This window comes from Chiloscyllium plagiosum, chromosome 4 (genome assembly GCF_004010195.1).
Source record: "Chiloscyllium plagiosum isolate BGI_BamShark_2017 chromosome 4, ASM401019v2, whole genome shotgun sequence".
NCBI classification, from domain to species: domain Eukaryota; kingdom Metazoa; phylum Chordata; class Chondrichthyes; order Orectolobiformes; family Hemiscylliidae; genus Chiloscyllium; species Chiloscyllium plagiosum.
Window position 1 is genome coordinate 93,040,599 of NC_057713.1, and position 15,078 is coordinate 93,055,676.

At 40.2% G+C, this 15,078-nt stretch overlaps 1 protein-coding gene across 1 annotated transcript in view; it reads right to left on the minus strand.

Moving 5' to 3' along the window:
* The window catches only part of atp9b (ATPase phospholipid transporting 9B), a 346,071-nt gene that overhangs the window by 292,226 nt on the left and 38,767 nt on the right, over positions 1–15,078 (minus strand). Inside the window, exon 2 of the mRNA XM_043688616.1 lies at positions 2,820–2,993. Within this exon, the coding sequence (XP_043544551.1) occupies positions 2,820–2,993 (174 nt within the window). The remainder of the gene's footprint in view (positions 1–2,819; positions 2,994–15,078) is intronic.

Consider the following 15,078-nt stretch of genomic DNA (forward strand, 5'->3'; position numbering starts at 1 on the left):
ATTAGCAAGGTTAGATTTCATGGAATACAGGGAGAACTAGCCATTTGGATATAGAACTGGCTCAAAAGGTAGAAGACAGAGAGTGGTGGTGGAGGGTTGTTTTTCAGACTAGAGGCCTGTGACCAGTCGAGTGCCACAAGGATCGGTGCTGGGTCCTCTACTTTTTGTCATTTACATAAATGATTTGGATGCGAGCATAAGAAGTACAGTTAGTAAGTTTACAGATGACACCAAAATTGGAGGGGTAATTGACAGCGAAGAGGGTTACCTCAGATTACAACAGGATCTGGACCAGATGGGCCAATGGGCTGAGAAGTGGCAGATGGAGTTTAATTCAGATAAATGCGAGGTGCTGCATTTTGGGAATGCAAATCTTAGCAGGAATTATACACTTAATGGTAAGGTCCTAGGGAGTGTTGCTGAACAAAGAAACCTTGGAGTGCAGGTTCATAGCTCCTTGAAAGTGGAGTCGCAGGTAGATAGGATAGTGAAGGCGGCATTTGATATGCTTTCCTTTATTGGTCAGAGTATTGAGTATAGGAGTTGGGAGGTCATGTTGTGGCTGTACAGGACATTGGTTAGGCCACTGTTGGAATATTGTGTGCATTTCTGGTCTCCTTCCTATCGGAAAGATGTTGTGAAACTTGAAAAGGTTCAGAAAAGATTTACAAAGCTACTGCCAGGGTTGGAGGATCTGAGCTACAGGGAGAGGTTCAACAGGCTGGGGCTGTTTTCCCTGGAGCGGAGGCTGAGGGGTGACCTTATAGAGGTTTACAAAATTATGAGGGGCATAGATAGGATAAATAGACTAGGTTTTTTCCCCAGGGGTTGGGGAGTCCAGAACTAGAGGGCATAGGTTTAGGGTGATAGGGGAAAGATACAAGAGAGACCCAAGGGGCAACTTTTTCATGCAGAGGATGGTACGTTTATGGAATGAGCTGCCAGAGGATGTGGCGGAGGCTGGTACAATTGCAACATTTAAAGAGGCATTTGGATGGGTAAATGAATAGGAAGGGTTTGGAGGGATATGGGCCGGGTGCTGGCAGATGGGACTTGTTTGGGTTGGGATATCTGGTCGGCATGGATGGGTTGGACCGAAGGGTCTGTTTCCATGCTGTACATCTCTATGACTCTATGATGCAGAAGGGATGTACACAGTAATTGACAGAACTCTTTGTTGCATCAACATACAGAGGAATCTAGGTGTATAGGTCCAGAGTTCCCAAAAAGTGGCAATACAAGTGGATAAGGTGGTCATGCTTGCTTTCATTGGTGAGGACAAAGAGTGGATGAAGAAAAATTGGCAACTCATGTTGCAATTGTAAAGGATTTTAGTTAGTCCACATTTGGAATATTGTGTCCAGTTCTGGTCGCCACACTACCAGAGGGAATGTGATGGCTTTGGAGGGGGTACAGAAAGTTTACTTGGATGTTTTCTAGTTTGGAGAAAATTATCTGAGAAGAGATTGGACAAACTTAGTTTGTTCTCACTTGAACATTGAAAGATGAGGGACGACCTGATAGAACTGTACAGAATTATGATAGGCATGGATAGAACGGATGGTCAGCCCATGGTAAAAATGTCAATTACTGGGGAACATAGGTTTAAGGTTAAAGGGAGTACGTTTAAAGGAAATGAAAGAAGCAAGTGTTTTGCTTTTAAAAACAGAATGTTGCACATGCTTGTAATGCACTGCCAGAGGTGGTGGAGGCAGCAGATACAACAATATTTAAGAGGTATCTTGACAGATATATGAATAGTCATGAAATAAAAGCATATGGACAGCCCAGAGACAAAAGGTTTTTAGTTTAGAAAGGCATCATGTATCAATGCAGTCTTGGTGAGTCAAAGGGCCTGTTCCTGTGCTGTACCGTGCTTTGATTTTTCTACTTTTTCCAAAAAAAAATACACAAGCATTAAACATGTTATAGCAAATAATGCAGTGAAATGTTTACGAAGCAAATAGTATAAAACTCAGGAGATCTTTAACATAGATGTTTGACTTTCAAGACAAAGTTAAAACATTCAGAATGCCAAATGTTTAATATGAAAACGATTGCACTAATCCAAGAGGATCAAGTTCGAAGTCTCCAAGTCATATGCACTGTCATTCACTTTTTCTTTAAATGAATTTCAACCCTCCTAACATGCCTTCCTTGTTTTCGGCTCAGAGGGATTACAGTCAGTATCCATTCCTTTTTTCTGATTCTCAGTCTTGACAAGAAATTATGACACAAACATTCTTAAGCCCAACCAATCTGATATGGTATTTAACTTCCATACAAACAGGAGTCATACTTCCCATATCCCCACCCTTTTTTAAATATTCTTGTTTTTCTTCATCCACTTGTCTAATAGATTTTTAAAACTACTATTAACCTATTTGGACTTATTATGACACATACACAGGGCAGGTGGGACTTGCTAGCCCAGAGGTACTGAGCCCTTAAACTACTGAAGCAGAATTTAACAATCAATAATTCCAACCTCAATCACATGCATTAAAAAGATTTACTCTGCTCCAAGTCCAAACTTTAACATTTTAACATATGTGTTCCATCATTCTAATCCAGGACAGATGATCTGTCATAACATGTTCAAAGTACCCCTAACAGCATAGATAAAAAGTAAAAGGGTTCTCGGGACTGGAAAGATCTGCATGTGATTATTTTACAGCATCATAGTGATGCATCAATGTGCTACACAAAAAAAAATGACAACCAAAACACAGTATTTTCAAGTTAAATCAATGAAACCACAATGGACTCATCTCATGGCATTATTGACTTGCACTGCAGATTTTAATAAATAACTTTACCTTGTACAAAGTAATTTCCATCCACCGAATACAAACCAGCCTAGTCCTCGTTTCTTCTGATTAATTCTCGCTCTTGGTAATGTGTGATAGTCACTCTCATCATTTTCAAAGCCTTCTTCTGACATCATCAATGGCATCTCATCTAAACTCGATGACTCATCTTCTACTTGATATCTGTGTTCAGAAATAGAAAAAAGATTAATCTAGCACCATTAATATATACTGAATGTAACACTGATTCATTTAAAGGATTAACAGATTGTTAAAATGGCATACAAAATCAAAATACTGCTGTTGCTGGAAACCTGAAATAAAAGCAACACGCTCTGGAAATGCTCAGTAGTGCCGACATAATTTGTAAATTAAGAAACCAAGTTAATGTTTCATACTTCTGATGAAATGTCATTGATCTGAAAGGTTAACTTTCTCTCCACTTACTTGGTGAATTATTCCTGTCATTTCTTATTTTAGTTAAAATGGCTTACTTGTCCAATATGCACTAACCTTTAATGAAATGCATTTATTTGTATGGTTTAATCAATATAACAGATGCAAGGAATGCATGCAACGGTAGAATTCACATTGTAATATTTTGTCAGTACTTGTTTTTGAGAATGTGCAGTCAACCTAGAGTAGCTAAAGGCTAGCAAAGGGATCACTTAAAGATCCCTTGATTTGATTTGTATATTTGAATTTCCACCACCAAGACTTATCCCTCAGACAAAGGAACGTTTGTCCACATTTTCTTGCACAAACATTAGTTGAAACTAAGTAAAATTGAAGTCGATCACTGATTTCAAGGTATGTTCGAGCCAAAGTGACTTTCTCCCATTGCCATCTGCTGAGAATAGGCATGTCATAGAGAAATACATGGTATAAAGAAAACTTTTCCTCATTGGTGCCTTACCGCTGCATGTGTAAATGTGTACAAGAATAAAAAATTATCTCCACAGGCCAATGACTTTAAGTTACTGTCTAAAACAGTAATCTAATATATTAAGAACTTGGGGTCCTTTGAGGCAGTTTTTTTTTCCCAACTTGTAATTAATTCCAACCCATGCCCAAAACCCAGGTGACAGATCTCCCATGGAAATGCCCACGTCAGAGCCTAAATGTGATGGTGAATTCCCCTCATTACAATCCATCAATGATAAGGGATCAACAAATTAGGTCAATGCCATGAAGATTGAAAAATTAAAATTTTTCAGATACATTATTTACTTATCACTACTAAAAACTTGGATAACATGTAACATTTTATTTCCCCTTCATAAAACAGCTATATTTTTATATAGTGTTTATTTTGTCTCAAGTTCCAAGATGGAATTGCACACCCAGGGCTATAAAACTACCAAAACCTCATCCACATTATTTTAAAACTACTTATGGCACACAGTTGCTGCTTGTAAACTTGTTGCCTCCTTGCCATGACACTAAGGTTTAGCAGTTCCACAAGGACAGGACAAAAGTAGTAATTCCACAACTCAAAATACACACTTTGGGAGCTGTTAACCACTGTCCTGGCTCCACAGTGACAATTCCTGGCTGGGATTCGACTCACTAAACAATGGGTAACTTCAATGATTTTAACAATGTGTGTTTCACAATAGCTACAAATTCAGTTGCTACAATAGCTACAAATCAAGATGGCAGATGCAATTAGTTCATATAAAAATGTAGCAAAATTCTAAAGTACAGACAAGTTCCATGATCCTCAAAGAGTCAATAAGAAAAGTGAGAGGTTATTCCTTCCCACTTCACAAATGTATAGAGCAGTGTATCACATGTAGAAGATGTGGCAATATCACTATCTTAGTGTCCCTACCTTTAAGCCACGAGGCCCAAGTTCGAGTCTCAGTTGCTCTAGGGATGTGTCACAAGATCTAATCAACAGGTTGATTAGAAAATATCTACCACTGGCTTGGATAGGCTTCAGCTCAAGTATGATTTTCACATAGCTCTAAGCACCAACAGGCATGTGTGCAAGCTAAGTGTTGTGATAGATGCGTTGAAAAGCAGAGGACAAAATCATTGGGCAGATTCTGTAAGGATTACTGCCATCAATCAAAGCTATTATCAATCTTGACACTGCATCACTCCGATAAAATCATTTTATTTCAGATGTGCTATTCATAACTCAAATAATCCTACAGGGAAATGAAAAAGCAAAGCATCTAAATTGTTACTACACACCTAAAACAGCAGTTGATGTGTCACTTCAGAATATAAAGATTAAAAGAAGTTCAACCTTTTACCAGAATTATGTACAGAGAAAAAGCAAATTTCAGTAGTTCAGTCAACTTTGCTCATTAGTGACTATCCAGATTAGGAGTTAAGGGCTGCTGACATTAATGGAAACTTATAAATTCCTTTTTACTGATAAAATACATTATCCATGAATTCTCATATACTACCAATGAAACAGGCATTGCTCATTAATGGTGATTTTTGAAAAACAGGAACACCATTAACAATTTTAAATTTAAAAGTCAAACTTTTGCTGTACATACTTAAAAGTCATTAAAAAATCCTATAAGACTCGTTTCAATCCAAAGGTGATTATAAGCAAAGGTGTCAAAAAAAGGTGTAAACATGAAATGCCCAAAGCATAAAAAAAATCACACAGGATGCTAAAAACCATACACTGGCCTTTTTTAAAAAGAAACAGCTCGACTTCATTTTTTCAAACAAGGGCTTATCAGAGGGCACACACAGATTGGATAATGTGGTTCTGAAGCCATGCGGTGCTAGAGGGTCAACATCAATGCTTGATCAGCTCAAAGTGAAGTAGGATAGTTGGCCCAAGGTAAATTGTAGTGGGGAGGGAGGAAACGGTGACCTCTGCTAGTCTCCTATTGGAGAGTCCCATTAAGTGCCAAACAAGAGAATGTTTAGGCTTAGCTGATGTCCTGCCCAGGATCAGAATGAATTACAGAACAATGTCAGAGAAGATATTCAGGATTATATTGTGCTTGCCTGACTCCTTGATGAGCAACGAATACTGAATATAAAGTGTGTCATATCATAGTAAAAGGCACCATAACATTTTGGAAAACATTTCTTATCAAACCATTAACATGTTAACTCTTAGATCACAAGGAGTACATTCACACTCGTCTGCACTAAAGACAAGACAGTACTTGATGTAAATCATCTTCACTGACCAAGCAAAGAAGCAACCTAGGAGTTGACAAATCAGGTTTTCAACATGGGTTTGAGAGTTTGGTTAGAAAATGAAGCTTTTGCAGCAGGTTTTCAAACCATATTTCCAAAGTGAATTTGACTTTCATAGTGGGTATTTTCTGTGTCTTCTTGATTTAGTAATTATTTTGCTTTTCAAAAAATTAAGTTGGCAAATTTTGTGAAATATGTTAAAGAAAAAGAAAATAATGCTTTTTTTCTACCAAATACGTGAAAAGGAAGAGAGATGCCAGAGTGAACAAAGCTTCCTTGGAGAATAAAAGGAGAGGGAAACAAAAATAGAGAACCAGGAAATGACAGATTAGGTAAGTATATACTTTGCATCAGTCTTCACAACAGAGTACACTAAGAGCATTCCAGAAATACTAAATTAACAAAGGCAAAGGGGGAGAGATGGGGAGGAAATAAACAGTAACTATTCCCAGAAAAAAAAATACAGGGGAAACTAATGGGACTGAAGACTGGCAAATCCCCTGGACCAGATGTGATGAGCCCTAGGATATGAAAAGCAGCACCTACAGATAATGGATGCACTTGTAGTAATCTTCCAAGAATAATGGACAGGCTAGGCCTATTTTCCCTGGAGCGCTAGAGGCTGAGGGGTGACTTTGTAGAGGTTTATAAAATCAAGAGGGGCATGGATAGGGTGAACAGCCAAGGTCTTTTCCCCAGGGTGGGGGAATCCAAAACTAGAGGGCACAGGTTTAAAGGTGAAAGGGGAAAGATTTCGAACGGACTCAAGCGACAACCTTTTCATACCATGAAGGTGATGCATGGATGGAATAAGCTGCCCGAGGAAGTGGTGGGGGCTGGTACAATTACAACATTTAAAAGACATTTGGATAGGTATATGAATAGGAAGGGTTTAGATGGATATGGGCCAAATGCTGACAAATGGGACAAGATATATTTCGGATATCTGGTAGGCATGGACGAGTTGGACCGAAGGGTTTGTTTCCATGCTGTAAAGCTCTTTTTACTTCTAATTATTAGATTCTGGATAAGCCCTGGAGAATTGGAAAATTGCTCATGTAAAACATTTATTCAAAAAGGGAAGGAAACAGTTAATTTGACATCTATTATTAGGAAAATATTACACAGTCTGTTATGAAGCATGTAATAGTAGAGCATTTAGGAGTACATAATAATCAAGGAGCATCACCATAGCTTCAACAAGGGGAAACCATGCCTGACAAATTTATTAAAATTCTTTGAGGTGGTAACAAGCAGGATAAATAAAGGGGAACCAGCTGATGTAATATATTTGGATTGCCAAAAGACATTAGATAAAGGTAACACCTTTTGAAGAGGAATTTCATCAGAGGGTTGGGAGTCTTTGAAACTCTTGGGTCACAGAGCTCTGGGGGTAGAGTCCTCATGGATATTTACAGCTGAGCTAGATTTGTGGTTAGTATAGAAATCAAGGGTTACAGGGACAGGGCAGCAAAATGGACGTGAGGAGTATCGGATCAGTCATGATCCCAACAAATGGTGGAGCAAGTTTAGATATGCCAAACAGTTTATTCTTGCATCTATTTTGTATGCTTTTGAAGACCTTACTTACATGTAAGACTACTTCATAAAATAAGAGCCCATGGTATTCAGTAATATATTGGCATAGATAGCAGATTATCTAACAAAGAGGAAAAAATTTGAAATGAATGGTGGGTACATTCACGATGACAACCTGCAGATACTGAATTGCCAAAGTTTAGGGAAGCAAATCTAGCATCTTCATCTTGTTTAGCCTACATGTGACTACGGCAATTAGACTGACTCTCAATTGCCGTCTAGGCAATTAGAGATGAGCAAGAAATACTCACCCCGTCAGCAATACCCAAATTCCATGTCCAACCTTTTGTTTTACTACAGATGAGGGAAGTGCAAGTATTAGAGCCAAATTTGCAGATGCCATAAACCAAGTGTGAAGGCAAGTGGTGAGAATGATATAGAGCCCACAAATGGACATGAAACAGCAAGAGTGAGCGAGCAATAACTTGGCACATGGAATATAATATGGCTATGCACTATGGCAGGAACAGGAGAGGAAAAGAGCATTATTTAAATGACAAAAGACTGCAGTACATTGATTTGGAGGCATAAATCACAAGAAGCTAGCATCCAAGTTTAGCAGATAATAGGGAAGGCAAATGGATCTTTCCTTTATTCAAAGGGAATGTAGTATACAAATAAGAAAGTCTTGCTAAACCATAAAAGGCACTAGTTAGACCACAACTAGAATAGAGAAGTTTTGGTCTCACTACCTATATTGGTATTGTAGGCAGTTCACTGAAGGCTTACTAGGTTGATCCTGGATATGGAGAAATTTTATAATCAAATATACTGGATTTGTATTCATTGGAGTTTGAAAAACGAGAGGAGACCTCTTTGAAAGATGTTGGAGCTTGCCAGATAGATGCTGAGAGCTTGCCTCCCCATATTTGTGTCTGTACATGTGCAGGTGGTAGTAGGTGGTGGGTGAGTGAGAAAAAGGGTAGTGTCTCGGACCAAAAGCATAATCTCAAATGGGTCACCCATTGAAGACAGATGAGGAGTAATTTCTTCTGACAGCAGAAAATCTGTGGAATTTTAACTCCAGAGGATGCAGACACTTGGTTGTTAAGTATGTGCAGGGCTAAGATATTTTTAATTATTAAGGGAATAAAGGGTTATGGGAAAAGGCATGAAAATAGAGCTGAGAATTATTAGACCAGCTGCAACCTCACTGAATGGTAGACTCAAGTGGCCTATTTCTTCTTGCACACTATGTTTTTATGGAAAGAATAAAAAGACAAAAACATAGCAAAGTATTCCTAAATCAAGTATTATGTACGCTACTAATTACTTTATTGGTGGCTATTAAGAGCCACAGTACTGCAATAAATTAAAAATATCAGCCAAACAAGTCTCACAAACTTAAACCTATGAAAATTAGTTGTTAGTCATGTCATAAACTCCAGGCCAGAAAAGTCATCTATACACAGAAACTAAACATTGCACACATTCAAAAAATTACAAAGTATTTTACGAAAATGGGTGTGAAAGGACGTAATTATTTTCAAAGAGGATTATCATATTTATGGATAATTGTATCATGCGATCATATTCAAGAAAAGTAAATTTCCTTGAGTGTTTAACATTTTCAGTTGTTTACAAGTTGCTTCAACTTGTCTAATTAAAATATGCTTGCAAACTAACTGGGCTCAACAAGACATTTTAGCACTAAAAGTCACAGTTTGTTCTCCCATTTACAGAACATGCTGTCCTCTTATTTGAATAGTTCTTTCAAGCTGTGAAACAGCAATTGTCGGTAGTGCATGGCAAATGACCAAGTAGATTCCATGGAATATTTCCTGAGGGTTCTTGTGTCTGCTTCTCCTTACCATGAACGAAACACACATGGAAACATTTTCATTAAAAACCTTACATAGAAATTCTCATGTGAAAATATCCCAAACTTCATCCTCAAGGAACCAGAAAAGCATAAGAGATCTTAAAAATAGATGGATACAGGAAATGCTACACAGTTAAAAAGGGTTATCATATACTGCCAGAAACAAAAAGTGAACCACATTCTTGCCAATAGAAAACAGCTAAGTCAATGGCTTGCAGAGAATGTGGCCGTTGGTGATCATCCAAGTGATAGTTGGGGAGAATTATGTCAGGGCTTTTTTATACCCACAAGCTTGGTATTTTGACCTCACTGATACTAAATAGGACAAAGTTTGAAGGTTAATTTGAAGCATTTGAACCAACTATTTCCTGCTTAGAAGCAGAAGCTCCTCTGATCTTTGTTTTTTGCTTTCATTCAAGACTTCTTTAGATAATACTGAGGTCAGCATTCACACAGCAGACCCAAATTAACACTGCTAAATTTGTTTCTCATATTCTGACAGCTGACTCAAACACAAGATAGGAATTAATCAACGAGGTAAAAACAATGACTGCAGATGCTGGAAACCAGATTCTGGATCAGTGGTGCTGGAAGAGCACAGCAGTTCAGGCAGCATCCGACGAGCAGTGAAATCGACGTTTTGGGCAAAAGCCCTTCATCAGGAATAAAGGCAGAGAGCCTGAAGCGTGGAGAGATAAGCTAGGGGAGGGAGGGGGTGGGGAGAGAGTAGCATAGAGTACAATGGGTGAGTAGAGGAGGAGATGAAGGTGATAGGTCAGGGAGGAGAGGGTGGAGTGGATAGGTGGAAAAGGAGATAGGCAGGTCGGACAAGTCATGGGGACAGTGCTGAGCTCGAAGTTTGAAACTAGGATGAGGTGGGGGAAGGGGAAATGAGGAAGCTGTTGAAGTCCACATTGATGCCCTGGCGTTGAAGTGTTCCAAGGCGGAAGATGAGGCGTTCTTCCTCCAGGCGTCTGGTGGTGAGGGAGCGGCGGTGAAGGAGGCCCAGGACCTCCATGTCCTTGGCAGAGTGGGAGAAGGAGTTGAAATGTTGGGCCACGGGGCGGTGTGGTTGATTGGTGCGGGTGTCTCGGAGATGTTCCCTAAAGCGCTCTGCTAGGAGGCGCCCAGTCTCCCCAATGTAGAGGAGACCGCATCGGGAGCAACGGATACAATAAATGATATTAGTGGATGTGCAGGTAAAACTTTGATGGATGTGCAAGGCTCCTTTAGGGCCTTGGATAGAGGAATAGCCATTCGACCCCCCAAGCCTTTGTTACCATTATGGCTGATCATCAAACTCAATACCTTATTCTTGCACATTCTCATATCCCTTGAGCCACAAGAACTATTGCTACCTCTTTCTTGATAGCACAATGTTTTAGCCTCAACCTCTTTCTGTGAATTCCAGAGTCACCACTCTCAGTGAAGAAATTTCTCAGCTCAGTCCTTATCCTTAAATTATCACCTCTTGTCTAGACTCCTCCACCACTGGGAACAACCTTCCTATTATCAAACCTGCCGAAGTCCAGTTAAAATTTTATAGGTTGTTTTGTACACCGCCCACCCCGCATGCATTTGCCCACTTATCTAGCCTGTCCAAATCACACTGCATCATCTCTGTCCATGCCTCACAGCTCAGCCTGCCACCCAGCTTTGTCACATGCAAATTTTGAGATCTTACATTCCGTTCCCTCATCTAAGCAATTAGCATATATTGTGAATAGCTGAGGTCCGAGTACCAACCCCTGTGGTACTCCACTGGTCCCTACCTGCCATTCAGAAAAAGACCCACCTGTTCCTACTGTTCCCTGTCTGCTAACCAATTTTCTATCCATTTTAAAATGTTACCTTACTCCCAGTTGCTTTACTTTTCTATAGTAATCTCTCTGTGGGAGCTTCTCAAAAGTCTTCTGAAATTCCATACCAATCACTGGCTCACCTCTTTGACTGTACTAGTCATAGAGATGTACAGCACGGAAACAGACCCTTCAGTCCAACTTGTCCATGCCGACCAGATATCCCAACCCAATCTAGTCCCACATGCCAGCACCCGGCCCATATCCCTCCAAACCCTTCCTATTCATATACCCATCCAAATGCCTCTTCAATGTTGCAATTGTACCAGCCTCCACCACTTCTTCTGGCAGCCCACTCCACACACGTTCATCCGTCTGCGTGAAAACGTTGCCCCTTAGGTTTCTTTTATATCTTTCTCCTCTCACCCTAAATCTATGCCCTCTAGTTCCAGATTTCGCCACCCAGGGCAAAAACGTTGTCTATTTATCCTTTCCATGCCCTTCATGATTTTATAAACCTCTGCAAGGTCACCCCTCAGCCTCCGACACTCCAGGGAAAACAGCATTCGCCTATAGCTCAAATCCTCCAACCCTGGCAACATCCTTGAAAGGGTTCACAAAGAATGTACAAGTTTCACAGCATCCTTCCGATAGGAAGGAGACCAGAATTGCATGCAATGTTCCAAACGTGGCCTAACCAATGTCCTGTACAGTTGCAACATTACCTCCCAAGTGGCACCTCGTCCAGCTGCAGTACATGCCCAGCCTCGCTTCACACCCCAGCCCGAACAACTCAACTCTTAGAGACAATCCTTATCCCAAAGTTACGGATCTGATTTGCCAACTTCCCTTTCCTACATTGCTCTAACATGACAAAGGAAGTTCACCTTGGAGACCTGCTGCAGATAAGGGTACAGCCTGGCACGAGATTTACACCATCGCCCCTAGATTTCCAGGGGTCAGCGAGAGCTCACCAGACGCTGCCGGAACGACAATGTTTTTCAAAGCACGGGCCGCTCTCGGGTTGAGTCCGTTCCAGGGTGCCCTGCTCTTCACAAAGAAAAGAGAACTCTCCCTGGGGCTCCCGTCGGCTTCTCCAGGATCGCCTGCATTACTACATTGGGCACACTGAGGTGCTCACCTCTGCCATTTTGGATTCAGGGCTCTGAATCAGGCTCTCTTTCAATTGGCTGAGGGCAAAGGAGGCCATCGCCCGTCCCTTTAGAATGCACTAGCCTATCTCTTAGGACCGACTGACCTACGTTTAACTGCTGTTCATATGGAACCCTTCCCCACTTCGGCCTTCAAAATTCTCATTTGAATATTTGCTACTACCACCAAGGTCTGCAGCTGCTCCACCCGGGTCCAATCCCTAGGTTTCCATGTTCACAGCAGCGACCCTGCTACCCGTCGTGGCATAGCCCCCATGAGCTCTGCATTGCCAGCGACACTGGGTATGGGCCCGACACTCCAGTGCCATCCATTTTCAGGGACGGTTGATTCGGCAGCTGAGTTGTTACACTCTCCTTAGCAGTTGAAGAATTCCAGTAGATCTGTTAAACATGATTTCCTTGGTGTAAGTCCATGCTGACTGTGTCTGATTCTACCACTGTTCTCTCAGTGCTCTGCTATAAAATGCATTAGCATCTTCCTCACTACTGACATCAAACTCACTGATCTATAATTCTGTTTTCTCTCTATCTCGCTTTTGAAATAGTGGGGTTCCATTAGGTATTCCCTGCACCCCTCCCCCCACCCATAGGAAATGCTCCACACTCTAAAGAATGTTAGAGGATGACCACCAATGCATCCACTATTTCTAAGCCCAATTAAGTACTCTGGAAAGTAGGTTGTCGGGCTTTGGGGATTTATTAGTCTTCAATCCTGTCAACTTCTCCAGCACAATTTCTTTTCAGTTCCTCCCCTCAATAAAGCCATCATTTCTGGTAATGTTACTACTGTCCTCCTTTGTGAAGGCAGAAGCAAAGTATGAATTTAGTTTGTCAGTCATTTCTTTGTTGCCCACTATAAATTCCCTGTTGACTGGAAAGGACTAGATTCGTTTTCGCCAACCTTTTTGCTTTGCATTCCTATAGAAACTTTAAGTCAATTTAAAGTGCTTATTTTCCCCTTGTTAATCAATTCCTAGATCCTCCTTTCCTGACTTCGAAACTGTTCTCAATACTCATTCTGGTCACTTCTTTCTTGGCAAATAGTATTAGATGCAAACAAAGCATACAATCACCAACTTCTCTTGCAGACTATGCTTTAGCCACTTACTTCTTTGCCCTCTTGTGCCAGATAGAGATAAGCAATTCTTGTAGTTCAGCCATTTGCTCTTTGGATGTTGGCCATTGCCTAGTTTCAGATCCACTACTGCACTCTCCACCTTGATGAAGAATTCTATCATATTAGGGTTGCTTGCCTCCAAGGGATCTCTCAAATACATTACCAATTACTCCTTTCTCATTGCACAATATCCAGTCCAAAATGGCCTGTTCCTGAATTGGTTTCACAAAGTACTGGTTCAGAAAACCATCCCATATATATTCCTCCACAGTATTGTGACTAAGTTGATTCACCCTATCAATATGCAGAGTACAGTCACCCGTAATTACAGATATACCTTCACCACATGCATCGATTTCCTGTTTAATGCCATTCCTAACATTACCACTAAAGTTTGTTGGTTTATTTACCATTCACACTAATTCTTTTTGCCATTTGGTATTTCTCAATTCTATTTACAGATTCTATATTGTATGAGCTCATATTTTTCCACAATATTATGTTTATATCCTCTTAAACAATGCAATTTCACTTTTTTTTTGTCCTTCCTAAATGCTGAATATCCTGGTCACCTTGCAGCCAACGTCTCCATCATCCCGTCAAACCCATTTCCATCTATTTACACAATTAATTCAGCCACTTTATTTCAGGCACAAAGTTTTAAGGCTTACCTTTCTAACAATTCTTGTTCTATTTCCATTATTTTGCTTACTGAGGCCTTATTTGATTTTGGCCTTGGATACCTCCATCTATCATTTTTATTCTTGCCTATAATAATTGACTCTCATCCAATTCCCATCCCACTGCCTATAATCAACAAAAGCTAAGTGAGAGCTAAATCTACCTACTAATATAGACCTTAAATTCTGATATTCATGACTTCTGAAAGTCCCAGCCTAAAAACATTACCAGGTGTTTTTACATAGAAATGGTCACAAATTGAATTTAAAAAAAACTAGTACTGCTGCCTCACAGCATCAGGGTCCCAGGTTCGATTCCACCCTCGGGCGACTGTCTGTGTGGAGTTTGCACATTCTCCCCATGTCTGCATGGGTTTCCTCTGGGTGCTCCGGTTTCCTCACACACAGTCAAAAGATGTGCAGGTTAGGTGAACTGGCCATGCTAAATTGCCCGTAGAGTTAGATGCATTAGTCAGAGGGAAATGGGTCTGGATGGGTTATTTTTCAGAGGGTCGGTGTGGACTTGTTGGGCTAAATGACCTGTTTCCACACTGTAGGGAATCTAATCTTAAAAAAAAATGAAAATAGCACTAAGGAAGAAAACATTGTATTTGTTGTTTAAAAAAAAACTAAAAATTTCAAAATTTTAGGGGATGATTTCCTACACTACAAAATAGTGTTAAAACTTAAAAACTCAAGGTTGGCTATGACCTAGCTGAAGGTTTTTAAGTCTCAAAGTCAGGCTTGTGCATATACAACAGGATAAAAAGTCTCCTTTAGCACTGTAATCATTGTGTTTCCGAGACTTGGGGAAGATAAAGAAATGAAAGCTGATCCATAAAGGGATCACTTCATAATTTAGTTGATATTAAAAATATCTAATTATTGTCACGTCA